The sequence below is a fragment of the Leptosomus discolor genome, chromosome 15 (assembly GCF_034619465.1).
Source record: "Leptosomus discolor isolate bLepDis1 chromosome 15, bLepDis1.hap2, whole genome shotgun sequence".
NCBI lineage: Eukaryota > Metazoa > Chordata > Aves > Leptosomiformes > Leptosomidae > Leptosomus > Leptosomus discolor.
Genome location: NC_141405.1, coordinates 16,947,395 through 16,961,466, shown reverse-complemented (window position 1 = coordinate 16,961,466; position 14,072 = coordinate 16,947,395). Strand labels below are relative to the sequence as shown.

The 14,072-nt window shown below is 35.9% G+C and overlaps 1 protein-coding gene across 2 annotated transcripts in view; it reads right to left on the bottom strand.

Moving 5' to 3' along the window:
- STXBP4 (syntaxin binding protein 4) overlaps positions 1-14,072 on the bottom strand; it is a 66,794-nt gene that overhangs the window by 36,520 nt on the left and 16,202 nt on the right. The window contains exons 12-19 of one of the 2 annotated variants that reach the window (XM_086473677.1): positions 13,684-13,766; positions 13,072-13,168; positions 11,516-11,628; positions 10,766-10,852; positions 9,163-9,228; positions 3,405-3,581; positions 1,223-1,339; positions 646-695 (exon numbers count right to left, since the gene is read on the bottom strand). In XM_086473677.1, coding sequence (XP_086329803.1) covers positions 646-695; positions 1,223-1,339; positions 3,405-3,581; positions 9,163-9,228; positions 10,766-10,852; positions 11,516-11,628; positions 13,072-13,168; positions 13,684-13,766 — 790 coding nt within the window. The remainder of the gene's footprint in view (positions 1-645; positions 696-1,222; positions 1,340-3,404; positions 3,582-9,162; positions 9,229-10,765; positions 10,853-11,515; positions 11,629-13,071; positions 13,169-13,683; positions 13,767-14,072) is intronic. The other variant, XM_086473678.1, reaches the window with a different exon arrangement.

The following is a 14,072-nucleotide window of genomic DNA, read 5'->3' as shown; positions in this document are numbered from 1 at the left end:
TAGCATACGAGAACACAGACATTTACAATGTAATAGTTGATCTGATCCTGCAGATTTTTTTGAAATAGAGTTCCAGCTAACTTCATTTAAATAGATTTTAATTCTTTCGGAGCTTTACTGAAGAAGACGAGAGACCAAACAATTTTACTGTTAAATAAATATTAATGGAATGCTATCTGGAATATATAGGCACAATCATGCTGATATTCTCAAGGCTGCTCTAAATCTTGTTGAGTATTCCTAGGTACATTTTTAAACAAGAAAAGTAATAAAACTTCAATGCATACACATGTTACCAATTTATTTATATGTTATAAAAACATTATAAACCACTGTTAAGGTTCCTTGCAATTTTAACTACTCCTTAGCGCATTATAATTACTTTATAGAAACATCCAGACAACCATAGCTATGTAATTACTAACTGTTTTAATTTAATTCTGAAGTTTTTAATGAAGCTGTATTCTGAAAGCCTAATTTATAGTTCGTGCCATTGCCTCTACTCCAATAAAATGACATTCAGAAATATACAGGAAAAATATAGGAAAAACAGCTACAAGACAGCTTTTGGAGACTTTGAAATAGTAAGAGTTTTTCAATATTAATATTGCCATTTCAATATCCATAACTATGCCATTTCATTACCTTAAAACTGTCGAGGAAGTAGAGTTATCTGAAAGTATTTCATGCACAACCTGTTGGCCATAGTCAAGAAGTTAACAGTTTAGAAGTCGCCACAGTCAAAAACTTAGTATCTTATAATTTAATGTTCTATTTGGGTTTGGGGAATTTGATCTGCAATCAAAGACTCTAGTCTCTCCCAGCTAGAAGCATAAAAGTAAAAATCAAAATATTGTAACTCCTTTAAATGAAATAAATATAACAACATCACTTGTTCTGTTTTATAACATTTCAAAATATTATCAAATATTACTTTTTCTGCCTTTTTCCTCTGGGGAATTTCTCAGAAATTCCTATGAGTTTGTGAAAAAATAGGTGAAAAAAAAATTATATGATCAGTTTCATTTATTTAGTGTATAGCAAAACGTAAGGATTAAGTAAATTCCTACATGGATCTGTACACTTATACACCATCTGTATTTCTAGCAATGAAAGGATCTCTGCAAGCTAGTTTATAGTCAGTTTACTATGTTTATTCCTCAGAAACATCAACACAAAACTTTTCCAAATAAAATATCCTCGAAATGAAAGGCAAAGTTACCTCTACAAATTGTAGCAATTTTTCAGTAGCCACCTCAAAGGTCTTCCTAGCTGATTCAGATTTCCGCAGCTGGCAGTCGAGCACTGTAATTCTCTTTCTCAAGTCTTGGATGTTATCCTGGGAAAGGTATTTCAAGGCTTTTATTCTAATAATTTTCTCCCATGGCTTACACAGATACATGGTGTGAACTGCAATGGATGTCTGAAATGTTTATCATACACTCTTCTACGTTTCTGAGAAACATCGCTGCTCCTGAGGCAGGTATGTGTGATCTGCTACTAAATCAGCTCCCGAACTGCAACAGATATTGGCAGATGATACAAATGTAAATTGGAATTGGCAGCTAACAGCAGTGAGGGCGCCGAAACTTAAAAGACAGTTTAAACTGATTCATGAATGGATGAAAAATACCAACCTGATGGCGACAGTATCTGCCAGCATGTGAACAAACCCAGTCCACTAGTCTGCATCTGTACAGCCTTTGGCCAAGAGAGTAATTATGGCATATCCTGGAGAAAATGATCCCCTAGGATCTCTCTACACGCACTTGTATAACCTATTGATCAGTGTCATGCATCCCTCTGTACTTCTAACGTGACTCCCATTAGATCAAGTTCTGGAGGCACAAGGTTTCAGCTCGAGTCGCTGGCACTGTTCGTGTGAGAGGACCACGAGTAAAGTCTTCACACATACACGGGCACATTTGTTTAGCTAAGCTGCCTGCTGAACAGAAGATCTAGACCTAAATACTCTCCAAAATTAAGAAAATATCACTATGATTAAAACCAAACTTTGATATCACTGTAGGTGATCTTTTCCAAAAGCCCGCTACCTACTATAAAATGCTTGTTAAAAACCCCACTTATCTTCACTCGAAGCAAATGAGTACACCCATTTGTCTGTATACACTGTACAAATCAGCAGAATCATGATCACTCTGAATGTCAAAGAATCTGTTGATGAAAACACCTTTCTTTGGTAACCTCACTGTCCACTGCCGGAGAAGGAGCTGGTAAGCCCTCAGAGGGACCTCACTCTTACACTAAAAAATGTGTATTATAGGGTTGGTAGCTACTTGATACTGCTTCTTTTGAACGAGAAATGCAGAGAATCAAATCTCAGCTCAGATATTCGAGGGCTCACTCAGATTTTCAAGAATTCAAGCTAGCATCTCAAAACCAAATCTCTAAGAAAGCAGCCCACACATTCTGATTTTCTTAAAATTTTTATATTTGTTCAAGTCCTAGAAAACAAACAATGCTTCAAAAATACCTGACATAAAAGATAGGGCATGTCACCCAGACGTTCAGAAGGAAGAACTTCTAGGGTGTGATTCATCTCATCACACAGACTCACAATCAGATGAGAGGAATTCCTCCCTGGGAGTTACACGTACTTGCTATGTTGCTTCTTTGCAAGCTTGCATACCATCGAGGTCCATGTTACCTTTTAATACCTTGTAATGTTGAATTAATTCTCATGATGAAAAGAAGGCAATGTTTCAGTAGGTTTTCTTCATCAATTCATATGCACATCCATTTTTCATGAGAAAAACAAGGTAAACATACAAATGCCAACCTGCTTGCACTTGGTCAAAGTGCGTGTAGAAAATGGATCCGCAATTATGGGGAAAAATTTAAAAGTGCCTCAAATATTTCATTCCCTAGCATGTTTTGAAATGCCTCACTGGAGATGAAGCAGTTTTGAAATGCGAGGCTCAATTGAAAAAAAAGAAATTTTTTTTGGCAGGACACTGTTAGTAGCATTTAAATGATTATCTTGATTAAATCTAAATTTACTTAAGAACAGTACTGGACTTTATATTGTTATCATTTGCCTAACAGAAACACAAATATGAAGGCCACTTCTACATAAATGCAAAAGCACACAAATACAATATATCTGCAGTCCAGAAACTTTTCCATTCTTTAGTGCTTGAGATGTTTTGACCTATGACCCACATATGCTTCTAGCACCTATTTTTCCAGCCCAAAGATATCTGGAGAAAGGAAGACTCACACACTTCACATCACCCCCTTCACTACGCATCATTCCAGTTATTGAATAATACAAGACAAACAGTGACCTACTTTAGAAAAGCAGATGAAAAGAAAATGAAAACAAGATACATGACAAGAGCAAGGAAACCATGGTAACTACGACAGGCGACTGCTTTGCTTACTTTATTTTGGCCAGAATGATCAGCGAGCTGAGCCTTCAGCTCTACAATTTCAGCTTCTAACAGGCGAATTACTTCTTCATAGTCCATCTCCATCCCACGAGCCTGCCTTTGTGCAGCTTCTGCAAGATGAATCCTACTTCGCAGGGCTCTTGTCTCTTCTACCGCTGCCTTGGCTTCCTACAGATGATAGCATTTAATCGAAAACTTACAACTTCAGCTAACAAAGAAGTACAGATTCATCTCAAAAGTACTGCAGCTGGCATTAGGGCTACCTTTTATATTTATGGTTAGATGGTTCAATTGATGATTTTTAAATGTAGGACGTGCAAACAAAGAACAGGTATTTACAGACAGATAATTTTCCTAATAAATTAAATCATTAATTCTATGATTACTGTAACTCTAACTGAATGAAAGGTTTTATAGAAATGCACCTGATGCTGTTAATCTGCCCCATCACTTCCATACTAAAGAAGTACTTTAATGAGATGTTATTTCATTTTATTACTATTGTCTGAATTCACACTCAATTCAGAGTCCGCACATCATGTAGACAGACTTCCAATGCGAGCATTCAGTCCACACTGTGCTCAAAACAAGTGATGGTTTTTATTTTTCTGCCTAGTTCCTGCTCTTATATTGTTATCCTCTATTATCACAGAAGAGTGTTACATTAAATTTATATATAAATAATGTACAGAAAACAGGAAATTTGAAAATGTTAGCTTTTAATTCAGCTAAAGTAATCCCTAAATGTTGTAAAATCTGATTTTGAGAAGGATACTGCTCGATTCATTTTACTACTGAATATTAATTCAAGTGAACTTTGATTTGTAAATTTAGAAAGTCAAACTAAAGGTCTAGACAACAGATGAGTTTACACTAGGAAAAAAACCAAACAAACTGCTAATCAAATATGTAGATATACAGGCTCACGGCACCAAAACCAGTAAACCATCTTTCCCCTTAGCTTTCCATTAGTCTGTGGAAAAAAGTCACTTTATATGAATTTTCTGAATCATTAAAGTTATAAGCTTTAAACATACAAATTCACAGATCCGGCGAATCTTTGTATGATTCCTCAGGTAAGGATACTTAGGTGAATATCCTATTCCTAGTCTACCTATTATATCTTATTATTGTAACTGTATCCTGGTTGGGAATGGAACTAGAGGGGAAACAGGTAGGGGTAGAGGAGAAACACACTATGAATCTATAATAAGTAGGAAATAATCTTCTAGAAACTAGGCTTGAAATCACTGTTTCTGAAAAACCTAAATGGCCAAATCTTCCTATTTTTGTGGAAGAAACATCATATAATATTTAACAGGTATTATAATATAGGTGTCTAGAGAGGTCAGTTAAGCTTACAAAACTTAGAAGCATTTGTTCTGTGCAACCGACGTCCTTCGTCAGGTTTTCATATACCTTATTGTAATGTTTTTCTGCAAAATGATCTACCAATCTTGGTTTCAGGTGACTTTTAACCTGTACACTGTTAGTCTTAATAAACAACATATATTTATTTCAGGCTGTAAGTAAACTAATCTCAATGACATATATAAAGGACATCGTCTTCCTTGCATTCACAATAGTTTTGCAACATAATACCGATCCGGATGACTGCCAGGGACATTCTGGTCTCTTAGAAAATAAAGCATTAGAAGAAGTAATCACACATGTAGCAAACAGCAACATCATCGGTGCTACATAGTTTAGAGGTTCCTGTTATAGGACACAAGCGGTAAGAGATATGCTTCAATAACCTTTAATTTGACAGCAAGTATAATGATTTTTTTTTTTCTTTCGGAACATTAAAGCATGAGGTGAACCCGTTCTACGTGATGATCGTCTCTACCTGGAAACAGACTATTCAAAAGCTTATTGCTGTAGGTCTTTCTGTGATTTGGCCAGCTCGTTTTACAGCTGTCTGTTCGCACAGCACTGCAGCAGGGCAAGGGGCCATTACTGAAAGCACTCACTGCAAGACCACCTGAACAATCCACCCCTCCTGCAAGCTGCTCATTGCTGCTCTTTTTCCTAGAAACAATTCAGAGAACACAGGGGCTTCTAAGAAGTTATGAATCTACAGAAGTAGAGGTCAAAATTACTGCCTCTGTCCAGAGCATTTTCTTGCCACTGTAAGAAAGAGCGTCACTCAACAGCGAGGAAGGCTGGGCTCTACTGATACAAAGGATGACTGGGCAGCCTTCAGTGGCAAAAGTATCCTTCAGTAACAGGCTGGAGGTGGGAAAAAGGCTCTTGGAGACAAAAATGAAAAGATGCTCTGATGTTAAGTTTGACTAATATAAATGAACGCAGAGGCCTTGACAAAGGGTGGCACCTTAAAAATGTACGTGCAGGAATTTTTAAATAAACTGACACCAGAAAAGTCATGGGAAAACTGCTATAATGAAAAAGGAGGTCTTCATTTTGAAATAAGACCTCCTTGAGATAAAGGTTTAATCTCTTACAATCCAGAACTGCCTTTACTCCTCCATTATTCTTCCAGAACAGCAATTGCTAAATATTAATTTCTCTGTAATAGCAGACTAAGTACGACCAGATTTCAACAGTGAAAGACCTAAAGGAATAATTAACCAACAATGGATTCTTACATTACAATGAAATGATTATCCACACTACAACTGAATTAGCAAAATTTTCTGACAAAGCAGAGCTGTTTGCTAGAGCAGGGAGGCACAAAGGGAAACGATACCATCAGGTTTCCCCATTCTACAGGTAGTGAAGCTGCCACATGGTGGGTTCTCTTACTTGTGCAGGTAAGGGGCCCCCACCAGTGAGGAACAGATGGATAGCAGCATGCTTCAGCAACATTCTCTCTTGCCCCATTCAACTGCTTGTATGAAAGAAGATGCAACAGATATGGAATCTGGAGCTGCTGATATTTCATCTTTATAACGCCCATAGGACCGTTTGTCCTAATCTGGTACGAAGCCACTACGACAAATAAGAAACTGCAGACTGGAGGAGAGAAACTGAACCCTTACAGAATCAGTTTCAGGGTACAGGTTTCTTTCGAAGCCAGGTTCTACTTCTTCCTTAGATAAATTCAAGTGTCAGGAGAACGTTTCATTTGAGTAATATTCCAGCCACCACAAACACTGGAACAAAGGTATTCTTTTAAACTATGTGAAAAATTGTAGTTACAGTTCAATTATGTTTATTCCTTAATTTAACAAAAATTGCATGCTGAAAACATCCTTTAAAAGAACTTTGAGTATCTTTACTATATATTAAAATTAAAAAGCTAATGAAATAAAAATAAACCAAGGGTTTATTCAGGCAGGGTGAAATAAATTATATACTGCTTCCAAAACAGCAGCTATTCAAGTCCTGGTCTTCAAAGCACCTCTTTTCCCCTTAGAAAAAATAAGCATAGAATAGCAAATCTTAGCCCTAGGAAATAGAAGTCCAGCACTATGGGATACCACAAACTGTATCCTATCTTTACGACCTTTCACATTTACTATGTTTAGCTGAGGTGCTTCAGCTGATAACAACAGCATAATAAAAGCTCTAGTAAAGAAGGGATCATTCAGGTTGGTACGACCCAGCACTTCCAGGCAGCACAGTGCCTTTCTGTGTTTTGTGCCAATTTCAGCTTCCACAGGATGTAAAGGAAGACCCAAAGATAGTGCTATATCACAATCTCAAAAATATATCAATTAATATATTTTTTCATACACCAACAGTAGAAAATAATTACTACTTCATTTCAAATTTAGCACTATTTCTAGTCTTAAGAGTTTGTTTATCCTGTTAGCTACTGATTCAAGCACTGTTTAATGAATCAGTACTAACAAAACATGTTCATCAACCAGAATATTTGTACGCCTGTCCTAATTAAGCTGTACTCTCTGCAATTCACAATTAGTAGACAATGGAAATACCACAAAAGGTTCTCCAATATATGACTGGTAGCCTATAAACTAATTTAAAACCTTATTTTTTCAGGAAAGGAGTGGTTAGAAAAAAAAAAATCTTTAAAAGCTGTTGAATTCAGAAGACCTTAAGCATATACGTAAGTTGGTTTGTTTGTTTACTTTTCATCAGGCCATTAGGGCTCATTAGTGTACTCATTAACTCATTTCACTAACTTCAGCTCAAGCAGGAATGCATCATCGTAAGTTAAATGGCAACTTGCACTGGAAGTAGCCTATTTTTTTCTAAACTTCGTATCACCATGACTCTCAGTGTCAACATTGGTTCTGAACTAACAAAATACATGTAAAACACTGGAAAATGCACCAAGTATAAGCAGAATGAACATTTCCATTAAAAGCCTGCTTGTATCTCCTAAAAATAGGTCGCACAGTACTGTAACCACATGTAATTTACCATTTCTCTTTCATTTCGCTATATGGAACCTTTTCAACAGCAGCTACTTAAAATGCTTACTAGAAAATCAGAGAATTTATGCCCTGGAGGTTTGTGCTGCAAAGCTGACCTTCACCACCACGTGACAGTACTTGAGAGAAAACTAAAAGTACGAGGACCTCGCGTGGTGGGAAATGGGCTTTGCTGCCCCTTGAACCAGCCCATCTCAAACCACCGCTGTCCGGCCGAGCCTACCTTCCCAATCAGAGCAAGTGTGAGAATCGAAACACTCGATGCTGAGGACCTGACGTCCACACTGTTCGCATTTTGGGGGTTGTACTTCGCACTAGCTTTAGTCTAGGCTGATGGACTGAGCATCAGCTCTAGCCTAGAGCAACAGACCAAACACCCACTAGTGAATGGAAACAGGAGGTGCACTACTGGAATATACTTCCAGTTAAATTTTATCCAAAAAAAAGAACCCAATGTATTTCCTTGCTGTCCCAAAGCGTACAGATGGCAACAACACAATACCAATGGAAAAAGCTTTCGAGCAGCTCTCTTACATTCTAGGAATAAAAGGTGATAACGAAGGTGCTGAACAAACGTACATATACAAGCAAAAATGTAAAACTAATCTTAATGTAACAGTAGGTGGAAAGGTTTTTAAACTGCACCTTGCATTTTTATGTATGACATCTGATGGAACAGGTAGCCCTGACAAACCTACAAGGAACACGTGCAGCAGCACAGGAGAGAAGAAAGGCAGCCAGCTCATAAGAACAAAACAGCTGATGGGGTGATGTTCAGTAAAGCATGAAACTTGAAAGTTACTTGGTTTTGAATCCAGGCTATAAATGATGTGAGGCTTATGTATAACCGGAAATTTCCTTTGAGAGACACAAGAAGGCTAAATTTCATAAGAAACTCTGACTTCTTCTCTCATAATTACAGATAGATATGGAGACAGAACACTTACTACCATTTTTTTTCCTGGTAAGTACCAGGTAGAATTGTCAAGCGTGTCTATTTTTTCACAGTTAAAACTCTGGCTGACATGTAAGTAGCAAACGTTAGGACTGCAGATTAGGTACATTGTTCCACAATCACTTCAAGAACACTTAAGACCAGAAAGGTACTACTACATTATTATCCAAATGATAATAATTACGGTTCCTACCTCATTTGAATAGCAGAGAATTATTACTGCTCTAAAAACTTAAGGATCAATATTCTCTAATTGTAATCAAAAGCTTTGTAGTAACAGAAGAACCCCTTTGTGTTGAAATCAGTGTCAAAGTATAGTCTCTATAAAAGCATCAAAAGAGAAGGAAGTGCTTCCTTCTCCCTCCCACAAAAAAACCCATTAAAAACCCCCAAAAGGTAATAATGATATTTTTAAGAAACTTCAACATACTTGCTTTACTACTTGTAGCTCCTCTGTTAACTGCTTCTGTAAATTCACAGATTCAGACAATTTTTCCTGTTTAAAAAAAAAAAAAAAAGGAAGAAATAATTAATATTTAGGTCTGAGAGAGCTTCTATTCCTAAAACCCAATTAGCTTTTTCAAAACTACAGGCAGCAATACTTCTATCAATGTACATACTGCCTTCTGTACAACTGCTAGGTTTCTGGGTCACAACAATAATGCTGTCTAATCAGAAACACAGGATTAAAAAATTCTGGTGGCAATGATAAATAATCAAGAGCTTTTATAAAACCTTTGACAAAACCAAATTTTAATCTCTAAAAGCTAGTTTTTCAGGAAGTTCATTGATACTGTTGAAGTTTCTTGAGCACCTGAGGATTATTTACTGAAAATTTCTGCGACGTAAGTAAAATACACCTTTTGAAACTCTTGTTACCTAAACACCTACAAATGTGCAGAATAAAGACATTTTTGGGGCTTTAACAGATTGCTGTACAACCTAATATTCACGTCAAGTTATTTTCAACACTGTATGTTTGACCATTCTTTCACTCACCTACTTATACCAGAAGCCTGCATATAAACCACTTTCAGAAAGTCAAAAGTTCTAACGAAGTTTTTTTTTTAAAAAAAAAAAAAAAAGGGCTATAAAAGCATAAAGATTCTCATCCCGAGTCAGACCAAGGCTGTTTCTCTCTCACTCAGTATCAAGTATTTGACTGTAGTTTGTTAAGGGAAGAGTGTAGGAAATGAGACAATTATAGATTGATCATTCCCAGTTTTCAACATCAGCAATTTAGGGACTCATGGTAAGTGTTCACCACTTCCATGTAAATCAGGTTCTTCCATTTCAGTACAAAGTTTTCAGAAAAAGAACCTTTGTGCACAGAGCAAAGAACAGATTTTTTGGGCAGGTCAACCCAATGTTTTTGTAACTTAGAGCAAGAAAGAATTTTTTTTTGGATGAGAAGGCACTTTGTAGAATTGCCTGTACCCTGGGATCAATTTTCCAGCCCTGTCCAAGAACAAGAGTTACGTATGCTGAACAGAGAACTGGAATTTTTTATCCTTTGAGTTGTCAAAAAACAGATTAAGGAGCATAGGACTGTGGTTGTATTAAGAAACGATATATTTGTTGCTTTAGGTCTTACGTATTTTGTAAGGTCTATGAGAATATGCATTAATTTTGAAAACAGATTAATTTATCCTCCAGTTCTGACTTCTTCCAAAAGTATTAGCATATGCTCAGACACTTCAGTTACTAGGATCACACATTTCTAAATAAACTTGCTATGCAAATCAGTCACTTCTCCAAATTCACTTTTGTGAAACGTCTGCTTAGGCTTATTTCTCTGTGAATCAGCTTTAAAAATGTTAGTATTCAGTATAACAAATAAAATTCTCCGTCTCCAGAAAGATATTGTAAGCATACAATCTTCAAACATAATTAGGACTGTTTGCTCTGCCTTTTTATTTATTCATCAAAAATTGCACACAAAAAAATCAAAAGAAAAATAGTAAATTACTATATACACTCAAAAAGAAATTAGTCTCTTGAATAATTTAAAGCAAATAAAAATTAACTATTACCTTTAATTCACTCATTTCTTTTAAAGCTTCATTTCTTTCTTTCTTAAGTCTTTCCATGTCATCCTCCAAAGAATCACAGGTTACAAACTGTGCATATTTAAATACGTAAGGTTAGAATGTGTTGCTAACTGTATATTCCACAATCTTTAACATCTTAAAAGGTCTTGTTAATAAAATGAGAGGATTATCTTAATTTTAAAATAATTTAAAGCTCTGAAAATACTAAAAATGCTTAAGAAAATTCTGACCAGCTTATCATCTAAAGGAATAATTATTTTTCCTGTTAAAAAAGATCAATAAAAATATTTTAAAAGTACCAAGAATACAACACTCAGAACCCCTGTGTTCTGCAATATTTTAAATAATTCGTAATTTAATTTTAGTGTTCCTATGCCGCAAATGCTCTTTCTTAAAGTCACCTCTAGAATAAAGTGATTTTCACTGTAGCAGTAGTTCAAATCACTGGGCCCAATAACTGTTTATCGCTCACACAGGTAGTAGCAATGTGTGTTCCATTAAGAAACCTCAGCAAATCACTGTTGTCCACACAAACCACAACATAATTAGACGAATTGCTTTCTGCAAAGTAGGTTGTTTTAAAAAGCTTCACAGAAACTAGGTTACCTTAAAGAACACCGTGATATGGAGCTGTTCTAAACATCTGCCCAAGATTTGGAGTAATCTTACACATAATAAGCTTTCCAACCATCTCCTCCCAACAGTTAAACACTGTACAGGCACATGTTATACCTGGGAATCCAGTAAGCCAGCAATTTCATTGATCCCAAATGTTACAGATTTTTGGCCATCATCTGTTGCATTCAAACGCGTAGCGAACAGGCTCCTTGAAACTTCCATGAAATCTAAAAAACAGTTTAGATTTTGTTGCTGCGGCCTACAAGTTGAGCTCAGTAGCACTATCACTAGCTGTGACACAACTACTAACGTCACAATGGACGGCTGCTCTTGTAAATGCAGCATCTACCCTCCGTAAGCTTTCTAAAGGAAAATATGAAAATCAGACACATCTCTTTGAACAGAGACATTTGATAAAGCTGGTAAAAATAAAAATGTTCAAAACAGGTCTTGGGATGAAATATCCCTGAATCAAGCTGTGAAGCAGAAAAGGACACAAAAGGTGGCGTGAAGTTCACCTTCAAAGTACCGTGTTAGAGCTGCTCTACATTTGGCAGACCCCTGTGAAAAATCAGAAGAAATCTGCACACCTGTTATACACCTGCCTGTCCCAAAGAATCGACCTTACTAGAGGAGACACAGTGTCTCTGCAGGAAAAAGGAAAAATTCCGTGCTAGCTCACAGCTCATAGTTTCCATTGCAGGTCCTTTAAACCCCTGACAGAGACCTGGTAGAAGTGATGTTGATCAAGTTGAAAGTTTTAAATACAAACACTACAGCATTCTCAATCGATGTGGCTTGGATTACCCATTCATTCTGAATGTATAAAAAAAAATTCTGCTACAATATTTCCACAATATGAAAAGTGGAAATACAAAGGTCAGTTTGTTTACACCACACAAAAGCTAATGGAAGATCCAGTATCTTTCTTGGAAGGTACTTGAAAATCCAGCGTCTTTTTGCATGGTTAAGTACAAGAAACTAATTTTCATATATTAATGTTTGATACCGGTTTTCATAAACTTTTTTTGGATGGCTAAATACAAGAAACTAATTTTGATATACTCATGTTTGATTCTGTTTTTCATAAACTTTAGGAAAAGTGAAATTTCCATCAGTTTTAGCATCAGAACTATCATGTCTCACATTTATGAGAAAAATTCTTAAATTGGTACCAAAATTGTCATAACCAATAGAAGCAACTCATCCCCATCAGAAGTAGGTTTAGCTAGAAGAATCACGATGGTCTCTATGCAAATCTCTTTCTAGATGCACTAGTTGAAATGTTCTTGCTGCTAAAAAACTAAACCAGTTAAATAATCTGTCAGTTCAGCTGCTTCAAGAAGTCTCTTTAACCATCAATACTCTCCCAAGTCATTTTTGGAGCAATTACAGTACCCTATTGTCAAGGCAAAAATTTATGAATTTGTGAGCACAAAATCAAAACTTTCTCAAGGCTGCTCTTAATTAGATAAATTAGTGATTTGCTTTCTAATGAATTAGTTTCAGAATTCCAAGCTTTTATACAGCAAAATAAGGTTCTTGCCTCAAAATATCATTCTATTTGCAGCAGCAATCCAATACTGACAGAAAAGATATTAATGGTTGTTATCTATCATTTCAATATTCCTACATTTCATTATTTTAGATAGTAATTAACAAATTATTACCTCCAAAAGACACTGTTCCTTTAGAATCTTTCTGAAGTTGCTGCCTTAGGGCTTGCTGCTGTTCATCTGTGGGCTGAATCCCGAGATAATTCAATGCCTGGAAGGAGAAAACTTATTTTGGAGGAAAAAAAAAAAAAAAAAAAGAAAAAAAAGAGACAAGACTAGGGATAATGACTACAGGGACATGGGGGAGTAATTAAAGAGCTATACTTCAAAGAGCCTTTGTATCATAGTATACTCTCACTGACAACACTTTTATTCCAGAGACACTCTGTAACTTTTCCTTCTAATTGAGAGATGTTCAGATATTATTTAACCTTGAATACAGATGAGTGTAGTAAGAAAAACCCTTTGTCCTTAATAACTGCCTTAAAAATCCTGAGAGATGTTCAGATTCCCAGAAGAGTTAATCAGTAATTAGATTAACAAAAACAGTAATTTGCCCAATATATAAAATGAAATATTGGCCTGCAACCTGAAAGATCTAGACTAGTATAAAATTTGGTGCATAATTTATACCTTAAAGTTTGTCAGCCTAGAAATATTCTCCAGATGTTTTACATGCATCATGAAGGGGGAAAAAAGAAAACTCAAAAGATTGTAAGTATTTACCCTCTCCAGCTTTTCTGCTTTGAGACGAACAGTAGAGTTCCTTCCTTGCAGCTCATAATCATCATTCTGGCTAGGTGCAAGAACTAAGAAAAAAAAATTAAAATTAAGTAACGATATAGTTCTAACTATTGCTTTGAAAAATTTGTTCTGAAGCTCTGCTCATCAAATGGCAGCTAAACATCCACTTGCCACAAATACATGCTAATATTTAGATTGACTCCTTTTTTTAAAAGGACATAACGGTAAAAACCAAAAATTATGGGTCTATCAATCACTTAAACTATTTTTTCACATTAAAAAGTGACAAGTAGCAAATTAGCAGAAAGAAACCAGGAACAACTGAGCGATCCATCAAGCATATGGCTTATCCTTGTGGTATTTTCTCTTTT